The 15,281-nt window shown below is 45.5% G+C and overlaps 1 protein-coding gene across 11 annotated transcripts in view; it reads right to left on the bottom strand.

Moving 5' to 3' along the window:
- The window catches only part of RTEL1 (regulator of telomere elongation helicase 1), a 441,366-nt gene that overhangs the window by 290,368 nt on the left and 135,717 nt on the right, over window positions 1-15,281 (bottom strand). For all 11 annotated transcript variants that reach the window (XR_011025114.1, XR_011025113.1, XM_068262473.1 and 8 more), the window contains exons 12-14: window positions 13,968-14,065; window positions 13,831-13,886; window positions 9,755-9,838 (exon numbers count right to left, since the gene is read on the bottom strand). Coding sequence is in view for 9 of the 11 variants with exons in the window: in XM_068262473.1 (XP_068118574.1) it covers window positions 9,755-9,838; window positions 13,831-13,886; window positions 13,968-14,065 (238 nt within the window). In the remaining 2 variants the exon portion in view is untranslated. The remainder of the gene's footprint in view (window positions 1-9,754; window positions 9,839-13,830; window positions 13,887-13,967; window positions 14,066-15,281) is intronic.

Raw genomic sequence — 15,281 nt, 5'->3', positions numbered from 1 at the left:
CAAAAAGCTGAGATCTTTGATACTTTCCATTGTTTGGAACAAATCACGTGCTAAACTTAAATACACCACCCTGCAATGCCCCACTGCTCTGGGTGGAGTGGCTTTACCATCTCCTTTCCTATACTATCTAGCATCCCAACTTGAGCAAATCTCCCACTGGTTTGTGTCTAATTCCCTACAGTCCCCTGAACTATTAGGGTTTTCCTCCACAGACTACTCTAAAAACTTACCATTCGCCTTACTTAAAGGTACCCTCACCCAAAACGACCCAAATAACACCATTCTGGTCCAAGCTACACGCATTTGGCATGAAGTAAATAAAATAATCCCCTCATCTACATGGGAATATCTTACACCCCTCTGGCGTAATCCTAAGCTACCAGAACTCACTAAACTCACTAATATTTCTCGTTGGATAGACAAAGGCATACACTATCTCGGTCAGATCCTCCAGAATAAAACCCTCCTTACCTTTGAAAGTTTATCCAATAAATTTTCGTTACCAACGCAATTTCAATTTATGTATCTCCAGTTACAGCATGCCCTACAGGCCCAATTTCCCCAAGGTTTCCCCCTAACCGGCACATCTCTTACCCTTGAATCTATTAAAGATGGTCCACTCACACATCATATTGGTGCCCTATACTCCACCCTGTCTGAATACCTGGCTGGCCCGATAATAGAGCAATCCATGAATAAATGGACACGTCAAGGGGTACGAGACGATGAGGAGTGGGAGGACAGCCTAATGGCAGTAAGACAAGTATCCCCACACACCAAAGTTACCTTACCCCCAGTCGTCTCTCCAAATTTAGTTCTAGCTACTCCAACCAGTGCCCCAAATGTAAAGCCTTCAACCCTACCTTCATGCATCTCCTGTGGCAATGTCCCCAAATAGCTGATCTCTGGAAGCAAGTAGTCAACTTCCTTCACGACAGAATGGGTTCCCCCATCACACTAGACATTAAAAGTTGTATACTAAATATCTATGACGAAGATATTAATAAATTCGATAAATCCTTCCTACTAGAATCCACTTTCATGCTTAAACAATGCATTGCGTTTAGATGGCTTTCCCCTGTCTCCCCTACTTATGCCGATTGGCACACTAGGGTAAAAAATTCACTACCCCTCAAAAAGCTGGTTTACCACCATAGAGGTTGCCCCTCGAAATTCAATAAAATCTGGGACCGTTGGATTGACAACACAGCTCACTGACACTTACTATGCTACACTATGATGGTTCTTCCCCTTGTACCTAGATGTGCCTGTGACCTCCTCTTCATAACCTCTTTCTCTACTCCTTTCCCCTTTCCTTTTATGGCTATACCCCTCCTGGGGCGTTTGAGCTTCCTCCCTCCAGTCCTCCACCCTTTCCATTACATCTTTCTTTCTCTCCTATCTCTTCAAATGTCATGACATGTAAAGGTACTAATGTACATATGTAAAATGTCCTTCATACTGTCAACTATGCAATAATTTTATACTGTACTGTTGTTATACCCCTGACTTATATTTGAATAAAACTTTTGGTCAATGAAAAAAAAAACATGGTTTGGGAATGCCCATTCTGTCCTTAATCAATCCAGCAAGTCTGGAGTTGCTGCAAGTTCTACAACTTTGCTGGTCGCAGATTGTGCTGCCCTGACACGCAGGGCTTCTCTTCCTGGAGGGGCAGAGCTATGAGCTGCAGCTCAGCCTCTCCGCAATCAATCTCTGCCGATCTCCGCTTCCTCCCTGCCCCTCTCAGTGAAAGGAAGACTGAGAGGGGTGGGGAGAGGCGGCAATCAGAGGAGATTGACTGCGGAGGAGGCAAAGTTACAGCTCATAGCTCTGCCCCTCTAGGAAGAGAAGCCCGGGAGCTTTGCAGGGTTGTTTGTCAGCTATAAATCATTCATCTGCCGCTGGGATGCGGCGAATTTAGTGGGGCAATCGTGCTGAACAGTATTATAAGGAAAAAGCAGGTAAAAAACGAGACTTCAGAGTCTCTTTAAACATCAGGTATGTACGTTGCAGTTCCTGTCTGAGTCAGGACTGGGTCAGACTACAGTGTGACCCTCACTGATTAGAAATTACAACTATAAAACACTTTCCTGGCAGAAAAATGGCTTCTGAGAGCAGGAAAGAGATAAAAAGGGCCAATAGTTCATAGATTTTAGCTCTTCATACTTCAAAGCATGTGTCTTTGAGCAAAAACAGTAAAAACTTGAAAAGTAGATTGAAATATAAAATAAAACTGTGGAATATCTTAAAAAGTCATTTTAGGAGATAGATACAATTGTTTCTTTCATTAGTTTATTTTCACCTCGCGTGTTCTTTAAAGGACAGCTGACCTGAACACATGAAGGATAACTGAGCACAGAGGTATGTTAGGATTACATACCTCTGTGCATTATCAGTTTTCCACTGCACTCCCCCTGGTCCCTGCTATCCCAGCCAAAAAGTTTAACTTTCTGAGAAAGTCAAACTTTGAAAGAGGGAAGAGGTTGGCTTGTGGCTTTAGTTTCTGCCCTGTTTTCACCACTTTTCTGCCCTGTTTACACCACATTGCTGCCTTGTTCACACACACTGACCACCCCATTCATGCCCCTTCGCCACTCCACTAAGTTCCTTGCCATGATTCCCCTGATCCCTGTGGATCCGCACAAGTGCTGGCAAGGAAGTTTTTCCAGGGTCAGCGCCATTTTGAAATTAGAGGTGACGGTTTTCGGAGTGGAACCACGGCTGAACAGGACAATGGAGGGAGTAAAGAAGATGGCAAAAAGAATCTGCAGGGCGTAAATATAGTGAGTCAGGCAAAAACTGTGCTGGAAATGTAGGCGCACCAGGCGCTCCCATAGGCTGTAATGTTAATTACGGATATACAGTAGCGGCGTCAAGTCAGTAATTTGGGCCCAAATTACAATAAAAACAGCGTAATTCAGCTGCTAGCAGTAGCTGGCAGCCGAATTACATCTTACCCCCAAGTCAATGTCGGCCTGTAGGGGAAATAGTAGTTAATGCCGCAGAGACTTTTGCAGGAGCAGGGTGAGCCATTTTTCGGAGCCTTCAAAAAACATTACTATTAGCTCTGATGCCTGTGCAGGTGGGACCTAAAAGTCCCATCTCCACCAATCGCTATGCACTGCAGGGCAAGCAGCCAATCCAGGAGGGTGTGTTACCATGAGAGGGTGGTAACAGAAGACGGGACCCAGAGTGTGTCAGTGCAGTGTCTGATTGTGCTACTGATGAGGACTAACCAATTCGAAACAGTCTGCATGCACATTGGATTATTGTGGCTCTGTACCTCATTGCATTCCAGCGGACCTGGAGGTGTGTTTAGCTTGCAGGGACAAAAAAAGGGATGATTTGCATATTCAGCAGTGATGCATTGTGGGACACCTTATATGCTCACACCAACCCGAATTATCGCAAATACCTTCTGCTTTAACCACCCTGGCGTTCTATTAAGATCGCTAGGGCGGCTGCGGGAGGGTTTGTTTTAAATTAAAAAAAACTATTTCATGCAGCCAACTGAAAGTTGGCTGCATGAAAGCCCACTAGAGGGTGCTCCGGAGGCGTTCTTCTGATCGCCTCCGGCAGCCAGAAGTAACACGGAAGGCCGCAATGAGCGGCCTTCCGTGTTTTGCTTACTTTGTCGCCATGGCGACGAGCGGAGTGACGTCATGGACGTCAGCCGACGTCCTGACGTCAGCCGCCTCCGATCCAGCCCTTAGCGCTGGCCGGAACTATTTGTTCCGGCTGCGCAGGGCTCAGGCGGCTAGGGGGACCCTCTTTCGCCGCTGCTCGCCGCAGAGCGGCGGCGATCAGGCAGCACACGCGGCTGGCAAAGTGCCGGCTGCGTGTGCTGCTTTTTATTTCAACAAAATCGGCCCAGCAGGGCCTGAGCGGTAGCCATCGGCGGTGATGGACGAGCTGAGCTCGTCCATACCGCTAAGATGGTTAAAGAGACACTGAAGCGAAAAAAAATATATGATATAGTGAATTGGTTGTGTACTATGAATAATTACTAGAAGATTAGCAGCAAAGAAAATATCCTCATATTTTTATTTTCAGGTATACAGTGTTTTTTCTAACACTGCATCATTCTCTAATATGTGCAGATTACACAACACTCAGCATTCAAAATGATTCTTTCAGAGCAGTCTGTGAACTAATGACCTCTCCTCTGGCAGAGAAAAAGTAATTAGTTCACTTACAGTTGAGATAATAAAAGTCAGAAAACAGCCCTCTCCATGACTTTGAAAGTCGTAGAGATTAATGGCTTTTTTGCATAGAATTAACAACTAGAGTTTCTTAACTCTTCCTGTACTGGAAACAATTAGACTGATATATCTGATCTTAATGTTTTATTTCTTAGCTGTACTACACATACAAATCATAATATCATCATTTTTTCCCGCTTCAGTGTCTCTTTAAGGCAGCAAAATTCCTTTGTAGTGTTTGTAGTTGGGGGGGGGGGGCTTTTTAGCCCCTTACACACTCCTGGTAGTTCTTGTTCACCATGAGTTCGCTGGGTACTCTGCAGCTCTGGGTGTTTCAAGCCCTACACCATAGAGCCACATTAATCCATGCCATGCCCTGATGAGGATCAACCAATCGGAAACTGTATGCATGTTGGATTATAGTGTCTCTGTACAATTAACAAGCTGACACATCATTGCATTCCAGCAGTACTATAGGTATGTTTAGCCATCAGGGACAACAATGGGTGATTTGCATATTTCAGCAGTGATGCATTGTGGGAGAAATCTCAGAGCTCACTCCAACCTGAATAATCGCAAACGCCTTCTGTTTTTAGACTGCACAATTCTGTTTTGCACAACAGTTTTAGTAACTAGACTTTTTGGTCCTGTTCAGCCCTTTACACACTATTTGGAGTTCTGGTTCACCACCAGCATGCTGGGCATTATCCAAGAGAGAAGACAGAGAATCTCAGTCCGAGGCCATCTGTTGTAATTACCTATCTACTCAAAGATGCATCATATAAAAGGTTTCCTGAGTTACTTGAGTCAATGTGAGCAGGGGCGTAGCAATAGGGGTTGCAGAGGTTGAATAGTGGTAATCATAAACAAGCAGTTCCCCATCCCATTCTTGCATCTCTGACACTGTAGTTGCCATTGGCAGGTTTTGGTGTGCCGTATCAGTTGTTATGTATAGCGTGCTTGGGGGGGCCCATTGTAAAACATGCATCGGGGCCCACAGCTCCTTAGCTACGCCACTGAATGTGAGTAATCCTAAATATTTATATTGTCTGCAAATTCCTTTTTAGGATCACTAAAAATGCCTTTTTCTACAAAGAGACAGGAATTTAAACAAACTTTTCGGAAGGCTTTTTTGCCGCCTACACTTTCACCAACGATAAACATTTCTGCCTGGGCAGCTCTTCTATCATCCGTGAAGCTCTCAGCTAAGCATAAATCCAACTATCCGCCACGGCTGTTTCTGCCACCCAAGGCAAAACACTGTTTGTTTCTCCCCTCGGTGAGAGAAATTACAAATAATATATACAACTGCCCAGCCCAAACTCTGAGAACCCACATAGAAAACCCTTCCTAAATTATTTCGCTTCCCCCTAAAACTGGCCCTAAACTAGGATAGACTGGACATATGGTAGGGATTAGATTGTGACCCCAAAACAAAAATTTTATATATATATATATATATATATATCTGTAATGCGCTGCAAAATATGTCCACATAAAATACTAAAAAATAAAATAGATTCAGACCACTAAAGGAGTGTGAATGCCCTTTATAGTAAAAAATAAGCTATTTATGTACAGCTTTGATCTTTACAGGTCGGAATATTGTCCTGCCAATGCAGAAGAATTGCAACAATATAGACCAAATCTAAAACAATATCATTGTTCCTTTATAGAGGACTCCCTTGTTAGGCTTATTACCAGTGCAAATTAAGTGTTAAAATGAACATCCATCCCTTGATTAAAGCAAAATGTGGGAGGTTGGTAATGCCCCAAAATGTAAACTTACCTCTGGAGGGGGAAGCCTCTGGACCCTCTAGACTGAGGCTTGTCAGCCCTTCTCCACTGGCTTGATCCAGCGGTGGGAACCCCGAAGTGCAGCCAGACATCACCTGTGCAGTAGCATGGATTCTATCTGCCTTAGCTTTTACCAAAAGAAAGCCGAGCGGGTTCATGCTAGTTTATGTGAAGGTTGCAAGGGTGGAACAGAGGCAGCTGCACTGACCAGTACTAGTTATTGCTCCCGCTATTTGCCTGATGAAGGGGGTTTGATCCTGTGAAACGCGTTGCATTGTGGAGTAAATAAATACATTTCATTGTTGACTTAATTCAACCAATTCGGTGTCTACCACTACCTCCTCTTTTAAATGTTAACGGTTTACTCCTGTTATTGGCACCTGTGTTCCATCCTCGCTATATTCTCAAGTCCACCCTCGGTGCTGGGGTGTTACCCCTTATCTCCTATCTACAGAGAGTGACTTCTTAACCTGAATGGGGTCCGGTCCTAATGCTCCCCACCCGCCTATACAGTGGTTGCCTTTGAGGTAACCTACACTTGTGTGTATAACAGCACACATTTTGTCTTTCTCCATAACCTGGTTATACTACATACTACACTATATTGGGCATTCTGTGTTCATTTCTGCTTTCCTCCTACAAGTAGTTCATGTAAACGGAACTGATCCCATAGTCTCAAGAGCGGTCAGTGAATTATTTGAGAAAAACGGAATACGACCTGTGTTCAATATTAGGCAAGGCTATATTCCAGTGAATATTGATTGTGTTCTTACTCAAAAAGACTTAATGGAGCTCTCATTTAAAGAGGAACTTCAGTGAAAATAATGTAATAAAAAAAGTGCTTCATTTTTACGATAATTATGTATAAATGATTTAGTCAGTGTTTGCCCATTGTAAAATCTTTTAAATCCCTGATTTACATTCTAACATTTATTACATGGTGACATTTTTACTGCTGGCAGGTGATGTAGCTGCTGCATGCTTTTTTGCCAGTTGTAAACAGCTGTAAACAGCTATTTCCCACAATGCAACAAGGTTCACAGACAGGAAACTGCCAGGAGTACCACAGTCCTCAGAGTTTCTTGTGGGAGGGGTTTCACCACAATTTCAGTCATACAGCCCCCCCTGATGGTCTGTTTGTGAAAAGGAATAGATTTCTCATGTAAAAGTGTGTATCAGCTACTGATTGGGATAAAGTTCAATTCTTGGTCGTAGGTTCTCTTTAAAGTGGACCTGAACTCAGAACTTCCTCTCTGCTCTAAAAGATAAGCAACAGCATAATAACCTTTATGCGTGTTTACATTTCTACCCAAAGTTCTGATGTAAAGCAACATCCACATATAAGATGAATAATATTTCTAGGTCTGATGATTCACAGTGAGATCATGAAACAATCCCTTGCCTGTATGTGCTTTTTGCCAGCTACAGATCTCCTGTGGTCAACCCTTACTGCCCACTCCTAAACCGTAATCGGCTGAGTTGAAATGTCACTGGCCAATCACTGCTGTATTCTCCCAAAATAAGGTCCAACAGGAGGTCTCCTTCTGGCTGATCCAAGTTTGGATGAGAGAGAGAGAACAGTTGGATCATGTTATCTCATGTCTTTAGGTATCTTAGCAGGTTACAAAAGGGTGGAAGAGGCGCCCAAATATTAATTAAACAGTTTTAAAAAAGCCAAAATAGAGCCTTCAAAGCTCTCAGTTTCTCTAAAGTTACTGATAGAGTATATATAACACCAGAAACATTACATAGAATGGATCCATCTAAGCCATCACCATGCTTTAGAGAATGTCTTGCTATTGGTTCTCTTTATCACATATGGTAGACTTGCCCTAAAGTAACTTAAGGTGGCCATACACTGGTCGATGTGCCATTAGATCGACCAGCTGACAGATCCCTATCTGATCGAATCTGATCAGAGAGGGATCGTATGGCTGCCTTTACTGCAAACAGATTGTTAATCGATTTCAGCCTGAAACTGATTGACCATCTGCTGAGCTGCTCCTGCCGCCTGTCCCCCCCCCCCCCCCCCCGTATACATTACCTGAGGCTGGCTCCCGGGCATCTTCTCCGCATTGCACGGCTCTGTTCCGGCTCCATTACGGCGCTTCCTGTGTTACTCCGTGACCAGGAAGTTCAAATAGAGCGCCCTCTATTTGAACTTCCTGGTCACTGCAGTGACACAGGAAGCGCCGGGATGGATGGAGCCGGAACAGAGCCGTGCAGCATGGAGAAGACGCCCGGGAGCCAGCCTCAGGTAATGTATACTTGATCGGATCGGCCGCCGCTAGCAACGCGCACTTTACCCGCGGGCGATCGAGGGTAATTTCCCGCACGGCGCGATCGACGGACCGTTCCGATTTCGGGAGGAAATCGGATCGGCGGCTGCGTTTACCGCAAACGATTGGCAGCAGATTCGATCCCAGGATCGAATCTGCTGTCGAAACGGCCGGGAATCGAGCCAGTGTATGGCCTGCTTTAAATTTGGGATAAAGTCACTTCTCATTTTACAAACCTCAATTCTAAGAACCCCTCTAGTCTTCCTTTTAGGTGGTAGAATCTCAAGATTGACAAATCCTCAGAATAAACTTTTCCAATTTATTATGGTAACAGTCAAAGCTGTAATCTCCGCAAGTTGGAAAAGTCTGAGTACTTCATATAGTTTGGCAACCTTGGTTGGACTGGAGGAATAGGAACAAAAAATGACTATCTTATGGGTTTTTTTGCTTACAAATTCTTGTGTGTGCCAATATCTTGGATTGAATTCAATGTTTTCAATAATCTTTGAAATCTGGACTTATGACCACCATTATGCTGAACCTTTTGATGTTAATGACCAACTCCTTCTGCTTTCTATCTATTTTTATGTTTCTTTTCTTCTTTTCCTTTTTTTCTTTTCTTCTTCAATGTTTTTCTATGCATATCTCTTGTATATATGCAAATGCATTTTCTCTTTATGAATGCCTACTCTAACAAATGTAATGCAAGTATATTATTTTGCATTTCTCATGTCATCCTGTGATACATTTAATAAAAAGATTTGAAACTAAAAAAAGCCAAAATAGAAAAAGGTTGAGGTGGCTTACCTCAATGACGACAAATTCATATATGAGATAAACTTATTTTATTAAGCACTAGGCAATGCGTTTCGCGAGTTCCTGCCCACTTCCTCAGGCCAAATACAGTTCCAGAAATAAATCAAGCCTACACTTGGAATGCCTCTTGCTTGGGCCCACGAAACGCGTTGCCTAGTGCTTAATAAAATTTGTTTCTTCCATATACGAATTTTTCGTCATTAAGGTAAGCCAATTCAACCTTTTTCTATTTTTATCTGTTTTTAACACAGTTTTATCAATACTCGGGCGCCTCTCCCTCCCCCCTCCCCCTTGTGCTACCCACTCTCCTTTGGGATTGGTGTTTCCTTTTGGTTAGGTGTACTCTCACCATCACAACCAATTTTGAGTTCTTTGCCAAGAGTGCAACAAGCGTCCAATGTATCTGGACACCCGAGGGGAGTCGGGGTCATTGATCTCCACCTGCCTTCAGTGGTTGGTTGCCCGTCTGCAACCTCCATTTGTGATCCTTGCCATTACTTATTACGCTATTGGGGTTCCCATTGTCTCTGTGTTTTTTCTCTAGGGGGTCTCTTTTGGTCACCCTGTACAACTGCTTCTTAGCAGGTTGTTAGAATGCTTAACTATGATAGTCTTTATTCCCAGACTGATGAGTAGCCAGGTGATGTCATTACTGACCTTGTAGTATTTGGAGATCTGTGCGGTGTTGAGAGGAGTGACAGGAACAACAGAGCCTTCAGGAATCTCAATATTAAACACAATCTGCAGAAATAAAAAAAGAATTTGATAAAAAGGAAAAACACTGAATTCTTTGGACAGTACTTGCAGTCGTTTCATATTTTATCTATAGATTTATTCAGATCAGTGAGAAATCCTAATCCTGTACAATCTGAAAACACAAGCTTTGTGACAGGTGCTACAGTCTTTGTATATGACCTAAAGAATCCAGTTCAAGCTCCTAACTCTGCCATACAAAGCTCTCCATAAGCTGTCTCTATACCTTTCCTCACTAATCTCCAGAATATGTTGGAATGAGTGATCTTCTAGTTGTGTGGAACAACTTTCATGATTTAACAAACAGCTGACCTACTATTTTGCAACCTCGTACACACGTGAAAGGACTGTTGACGGAGGGCGATAAGGGCTGGATCTCTTATGCTGGGAATACACCATGAGATTTTTTTTGGCATCTAGATGGTTTGATAGATAATTTCTGACAGGTCCCGTCTGATTTTCTGATCGATTTCTCATAGAGGTGAATGGAAATCGATCAGATAGACGATCGGAAAATCAATTGGAAAAATGATCGGACAGTAAATCTGCTAAAAAATCTTATTGTGTATTCCCTGCATTACAGGACAGTGCGGGGCCACGGCTGTGCAGATGCGTGGCTAGCTTCCAAGCTAGTGACTCACTATACTGCTATGCAATCGGGAGAAGGGCTGATGGAGCGGTGCATGATGGAACACACAAAGCAGGTGGGGTGAGTGGGGAGAATAAAACTCTAGGCTGAGTCAATTAGCGAGAAGCAGTGAAGAAGATCAGGGAAGCACTGTACGGAAGATTTTAAGCAGAGGCGTAAGGTTGGAGAGCAGTGGAGAGTCTGTGTGATCAAACAGTTCTGGAGAAGCGTTATTAAGGGGGGAAAAAACGGTCTGCTATTGGATGGATAGAGTTTGTGACCCTCCACTGCATAATATCAGATCAAAGTAAAAGTGCCTACACACATCTGATCTCGACTGGCCGGCAATTTTACCACCTCCATGTAGTATGAGAGCCAGCAGATTTTTAATACTTTGAAGAGATTGTGTAGGTAAGCTCTCATACTACATGGAAGTTGTAAAATTGACGAATCAAGATTAGAAGTGTGTACACACACCTTAACTACTCTACCAACGCTCCACGCCAATGGGCGTCAGGTCCTGGCTAATACAGGAGATCGCGCATCTCCTGCTTGGGGGGCGGAGCTCCACCCTGCCTTCAGTCTCCGAGCGGCTATTGCCGCTCGGGAGACTGTTAAACAGCGTGATCGCCGTCAATTTACATGTACAGCGCTCGGCAGTCCCCTCCATGGGCTAGGCAGTGATCGGCTGTCATAGGCTGAAGCCTATGACAGCTGATTACCCTGATTGGCTGGCAGGGGGAGGGAGGGGGCAGGGGAATAAAAATGAAAAAAAGGCATTTTTATAAAACAAAAATAATTAAATAAATATTTATAAAAATAAATAAATAAACAAACATGGTGCGATCAAACCCCACCAAAAGAGAGCTCTGTTGGTGGGGGGAAAAGGGGGGGGGGGGTGGTGGAATCACTTGTGTGCTCTGTTGTGCGGCCCTGCAGCTTGGCCTTAAAGCTGCAGTGGCCAATTAAGTAAAAGATAGCCTGGTCTTTCGGGGGGTTTAGCACTGCGGTCCTCAAGTGTTTAACCACTTGAGGACCCACCCTTTACCCCCCCTTAAGGACCAGCGCTGTTTGTTTGGATCTGTGCTGGGTGGGCTCTGCAGCCCCCAGCACAGATCCGCGGCCACACAGAGCGATCAGATCGCCCCCCTTTTTTCCCCACTAGGGGGATGATGTGCAGGGGGGGTCTGATCGCTCCTACCTGCAGGCATGTTGCGGGGGGGGCACCTCAAAGCCCCCCCCGCGGCGACATTCTCCCCCCTCCCTCTCCTACCTGCTCCCCCCGGAGATCTGGGCTGCACAGGACGCTATCCGTCCTGTGCAGCCAGTGACAGGCTGTCTTCTGTCACATGGCGGCGATCCCCGGCCGCTGATTGGCCGGGGATCGCCGATCTGCCTTACGGCGCTGCTGCGCAGCAGCGCCGTACAAATGTAAACAAAGCGGATTATTTCCGCTTGTGTTTACATCTAGCCTGCGAGCCGCCATCGGCGGCCCGCAGGCTATTCACGGAGCCCCCCGCCGTGATTTGACAAGAAGCAGCCGCTCGCGCGAGCGGCTGCTTCTTGATTAATTAAGCTGCAGCTGGCGACGCAGTACTGCGTCGCTGGTCCTGCAGCTGCCACTTTGCCGACGCACGGTATAAGCGTGCGGTCGGCAAGTGGTTAAAGGACTTCCGATGTGATAAAGGACTTCCGATGTGAAAAATTTTTTTTTTTTACTCACCTGGGGCTTCTTCCAGCCCCTCGCAGCCGTCTCAGTCCGGTGGTCCTCGCTGGCTGCCCTGTGCAGTAATTGTGTGCAGGCGCAGTACCCCCAAGATGACGTGGAGGAGCACCCAAGCAGGTGCAAAAGAAGTGACCCCACCAGCAGGTCGCCCCTAATGTAGGTGGTCAGCAGGGACAGCGAGGCCCACCGGAGCTGCAGCGAGGGACTGACACGGCTGGGAGGGGCTGGAAGAAGCCCCAGGTGAGTAAAAAAATTGATTTTATTTTTCACATTGGAAGTACTTTAAAGGATACATGAGCTGAAAAACATTAGTGCAGATTTACCTACCTGGGGCTTCCTCCAGCCCCTAGAAGCCTCTGTGTCCCTCGCCGCAGGTACTCTGTCAGACACTTTTCTGCAGTGCTACGGCGCCTGCGCTGAACGTTCCTGGCCACAGGAGCATGAGTGGCGTGTGCGCGCATGCGCAGAAGTGGCCGATCCCTGCTACAGAGGGGACCCCAGAAGAGTGGTTGACAGCAGAGTTGTGGCGAGAGACACAGAGCCTTCTAGGGGCTTGAGACAGCCCAAGGTGAGTAAATCTGCACTAATGTTTTCCAGCTCATATATCCTTTAACCTCCCTGGCGGTATGATTATTTCCGGATTTCAGGGTCTAAAAGCGGTACAATTTTTTCACAAACTTTTAAACCCTAAAAGCAGTAAAAATAATACCCCAGTGAGATCTGTGGCAGCCCCTGCAGAGACTCACTTCCCTGTAATCCGGCGTTGCAATTATCCCTTCGTCCTGTGGGTGACGCTGTACCCCATTAGTGAGTTCGCCGTCTTTCATCATGACAACAAACAGAAATCTCACCCGAGGGATCCAGAGCCTTCGAGGACTGGAAGAAGAATGGCTGCCAGCATCTGGATCCCTGTGTCCCTATACCTCCAGGTGGCTGGCCCGAGTTAGGCTCGGGATTACCACTCCTGGCTTCTTTTTTTTTACACCCTGAGCCTGAATCGGGGTTACCGCCAAGGAGGTTAAAGTAATGGTTGCAAGCTTTATCCACCTGAAAGCGAACCTTAAAAATCTGCTACTTACTATTTAGAGGGAAGCCTCAGGATCCTAATGAGGCTTCCCTCGGTTGTAACAAGCCCCCCGTTGCTGAGCGCGGCCCCCCTTCACATCGGGGGCCATGCAGATCCCCTTCCTGGTTCAAGTGCGCACAATGGCCGTGCGAGCCTGCATGCGCAGTAGCACAGAGCTACTCTTCCGGGGAGCTGCGCTCAGCAACGGGGGACCAAGGAAGAGCGAGGGAAGCCTCAATAGTATCCTGACTCTTCCCTCTCTTAAAAGATATGTATCTTTAAGGTGGCCCCTAATGATCTTTTTCATCCAATATTACCATTTCTTTGTAATATGAGAAACTGCATAAAGTATCCACTCAATATATTCACTTAGTTTACTCTTCTACTACATATATTTGGTAAGATTAAATGAAAAAGATTGGAATATTAGTGGCCACCATTATAGCAGTGAACATCAGGTCCTCTATTTCTAGTTTTCTTTCATCTCAACACATAAAAATTGGATTCAGAAATTGCCACCAATATCCCTCACCAGACCTCACAACCAAATGACATCTCACCTGGATGATATCAGCCAGTTTCTGCAGGCCCATAGTGTTGGTGAAGATGCCAGAGCCTGAAGTGGAGACAAGCGCAGTGTGAGAAATGATAGGAAGCAATCTGGCTCTTATAGTATCCCTGCCTGGGAAGGACTTACTTCCACCAACGTGTTGTATAATCTGCTCCAGAAGCTCCAGCAGGCCAGATTTGGTCTTGTAATTGATTCCCGCAGCTCCGAAGAGGTCGAAGATATAACTGCAAATAGATCAAACACCTCTTTACTAGAAAGGAATTATTTTGGAGCAACAGCAAAATAGTGCAGCCACCCCACTCTGAAAACTCGCAAAATGCTCCATATTCCCTCACAGGGTTCTTTGCAAAAAAACAACTAAAAACCCCTCTGAAGGTGCCCAGTACAATTTTTAGTAAACAATTATATTTTCAATAAGCTCATTCGGGATAAAAGAAAAGATCTAATTTAATTGATCCACACCACTAAAGAATCCATTCTTTTATATATACAGAGGCATCAATCAAGAGTAAAATATTTTAGAAGCACCTTAAAAATGGGGGGAGGGGGGGGGGGGTATTGGTGGACGAACCTTCTCACAGATGACGCAACAATTTCATATTATAAAAGATATTAACCTCCCTGGCGGTTTATTAAAAACCGCCAGGGGGCAGCAAATACATTTTTTTTTCTTTTTCATGTAGCGAGACAATGTCTCGCTACATGATAGCCGCTGCCGAGCGGCATCCCCCGAGCCCCTCCGATCGCCTTCGGCTATCAGAGATCAAGAGATCCCATTCAAAGAACGGGATCTCTTGGAGGGCTTCCCCCGTCGCCATGGCGACGGGGCGGGATGACGTCATCGACGTCGTGACGTCAAAGGGGAATCCGATCCACCCCACGGCGCTGCCTGGCACTGATTGGCCAGGCAGCGCACGGGGTCTGGGGGGGGGGGGCGGCTGCGGCGACGCGTATAGCGGCGGATCGGAGGTTACACGCAGCTAGCAAAGTGCTAGCTGCGTGTAACAGAAAAAAAATTATGCAAATCGGCCCAGCGGGGCCTGAGCGGTGCCTCCCGGCGGCATAGCCCGAACTCAGTTCGGGCTTACCGCCAGGGAGGTTAATTTATTTCTTACATCAAAATAATCTGCAATGTCTGTGACAGAGGTGCTCCTGGCACTGATCCAGTTGCTCCTGTTGTCCCTTGTACCTTGCCTGCGGAAGTAGGCGATTGACCCGCGATACACGTTGCAGATTGCACAGAAGAAGGCCCAATTCACAATAGAAACAGCAAAATTGCTAGCGTTTTGCATAGTGATTTTTCATTGTATGGGAAAGTGATTTAGGAGCGATTGCGTTTTGCGATTCTGTAACAATAGCCTCAATTCACTAAGATCATGCTGGAGATAATAAGGCAAGAGAAAACTTACCTACACTAGTAAGAGATCTTATCTCTTCATT

This window comes from Hyperolius riggenbachi, chromosome 12 (genome assembly GCF_040937935.1).
Source record: "Hyperolius riggenbachi isolate aHypRig1 chromosome 12, aHypRig1.pri, whole genome shotgun sequence".
Classification (NCBI taxonomy): domain Eukaryota; kingdom Metazoa; phylum Chordata; class Amphibia; order Anura; family Hyperoliidae; genus Hyperolius; species Hyperolius riggenbachi.
Note: the sequence above shows the minus strand (reverse complement) of the source record. Positions and strands in the feature narration are given on the sequence as shown.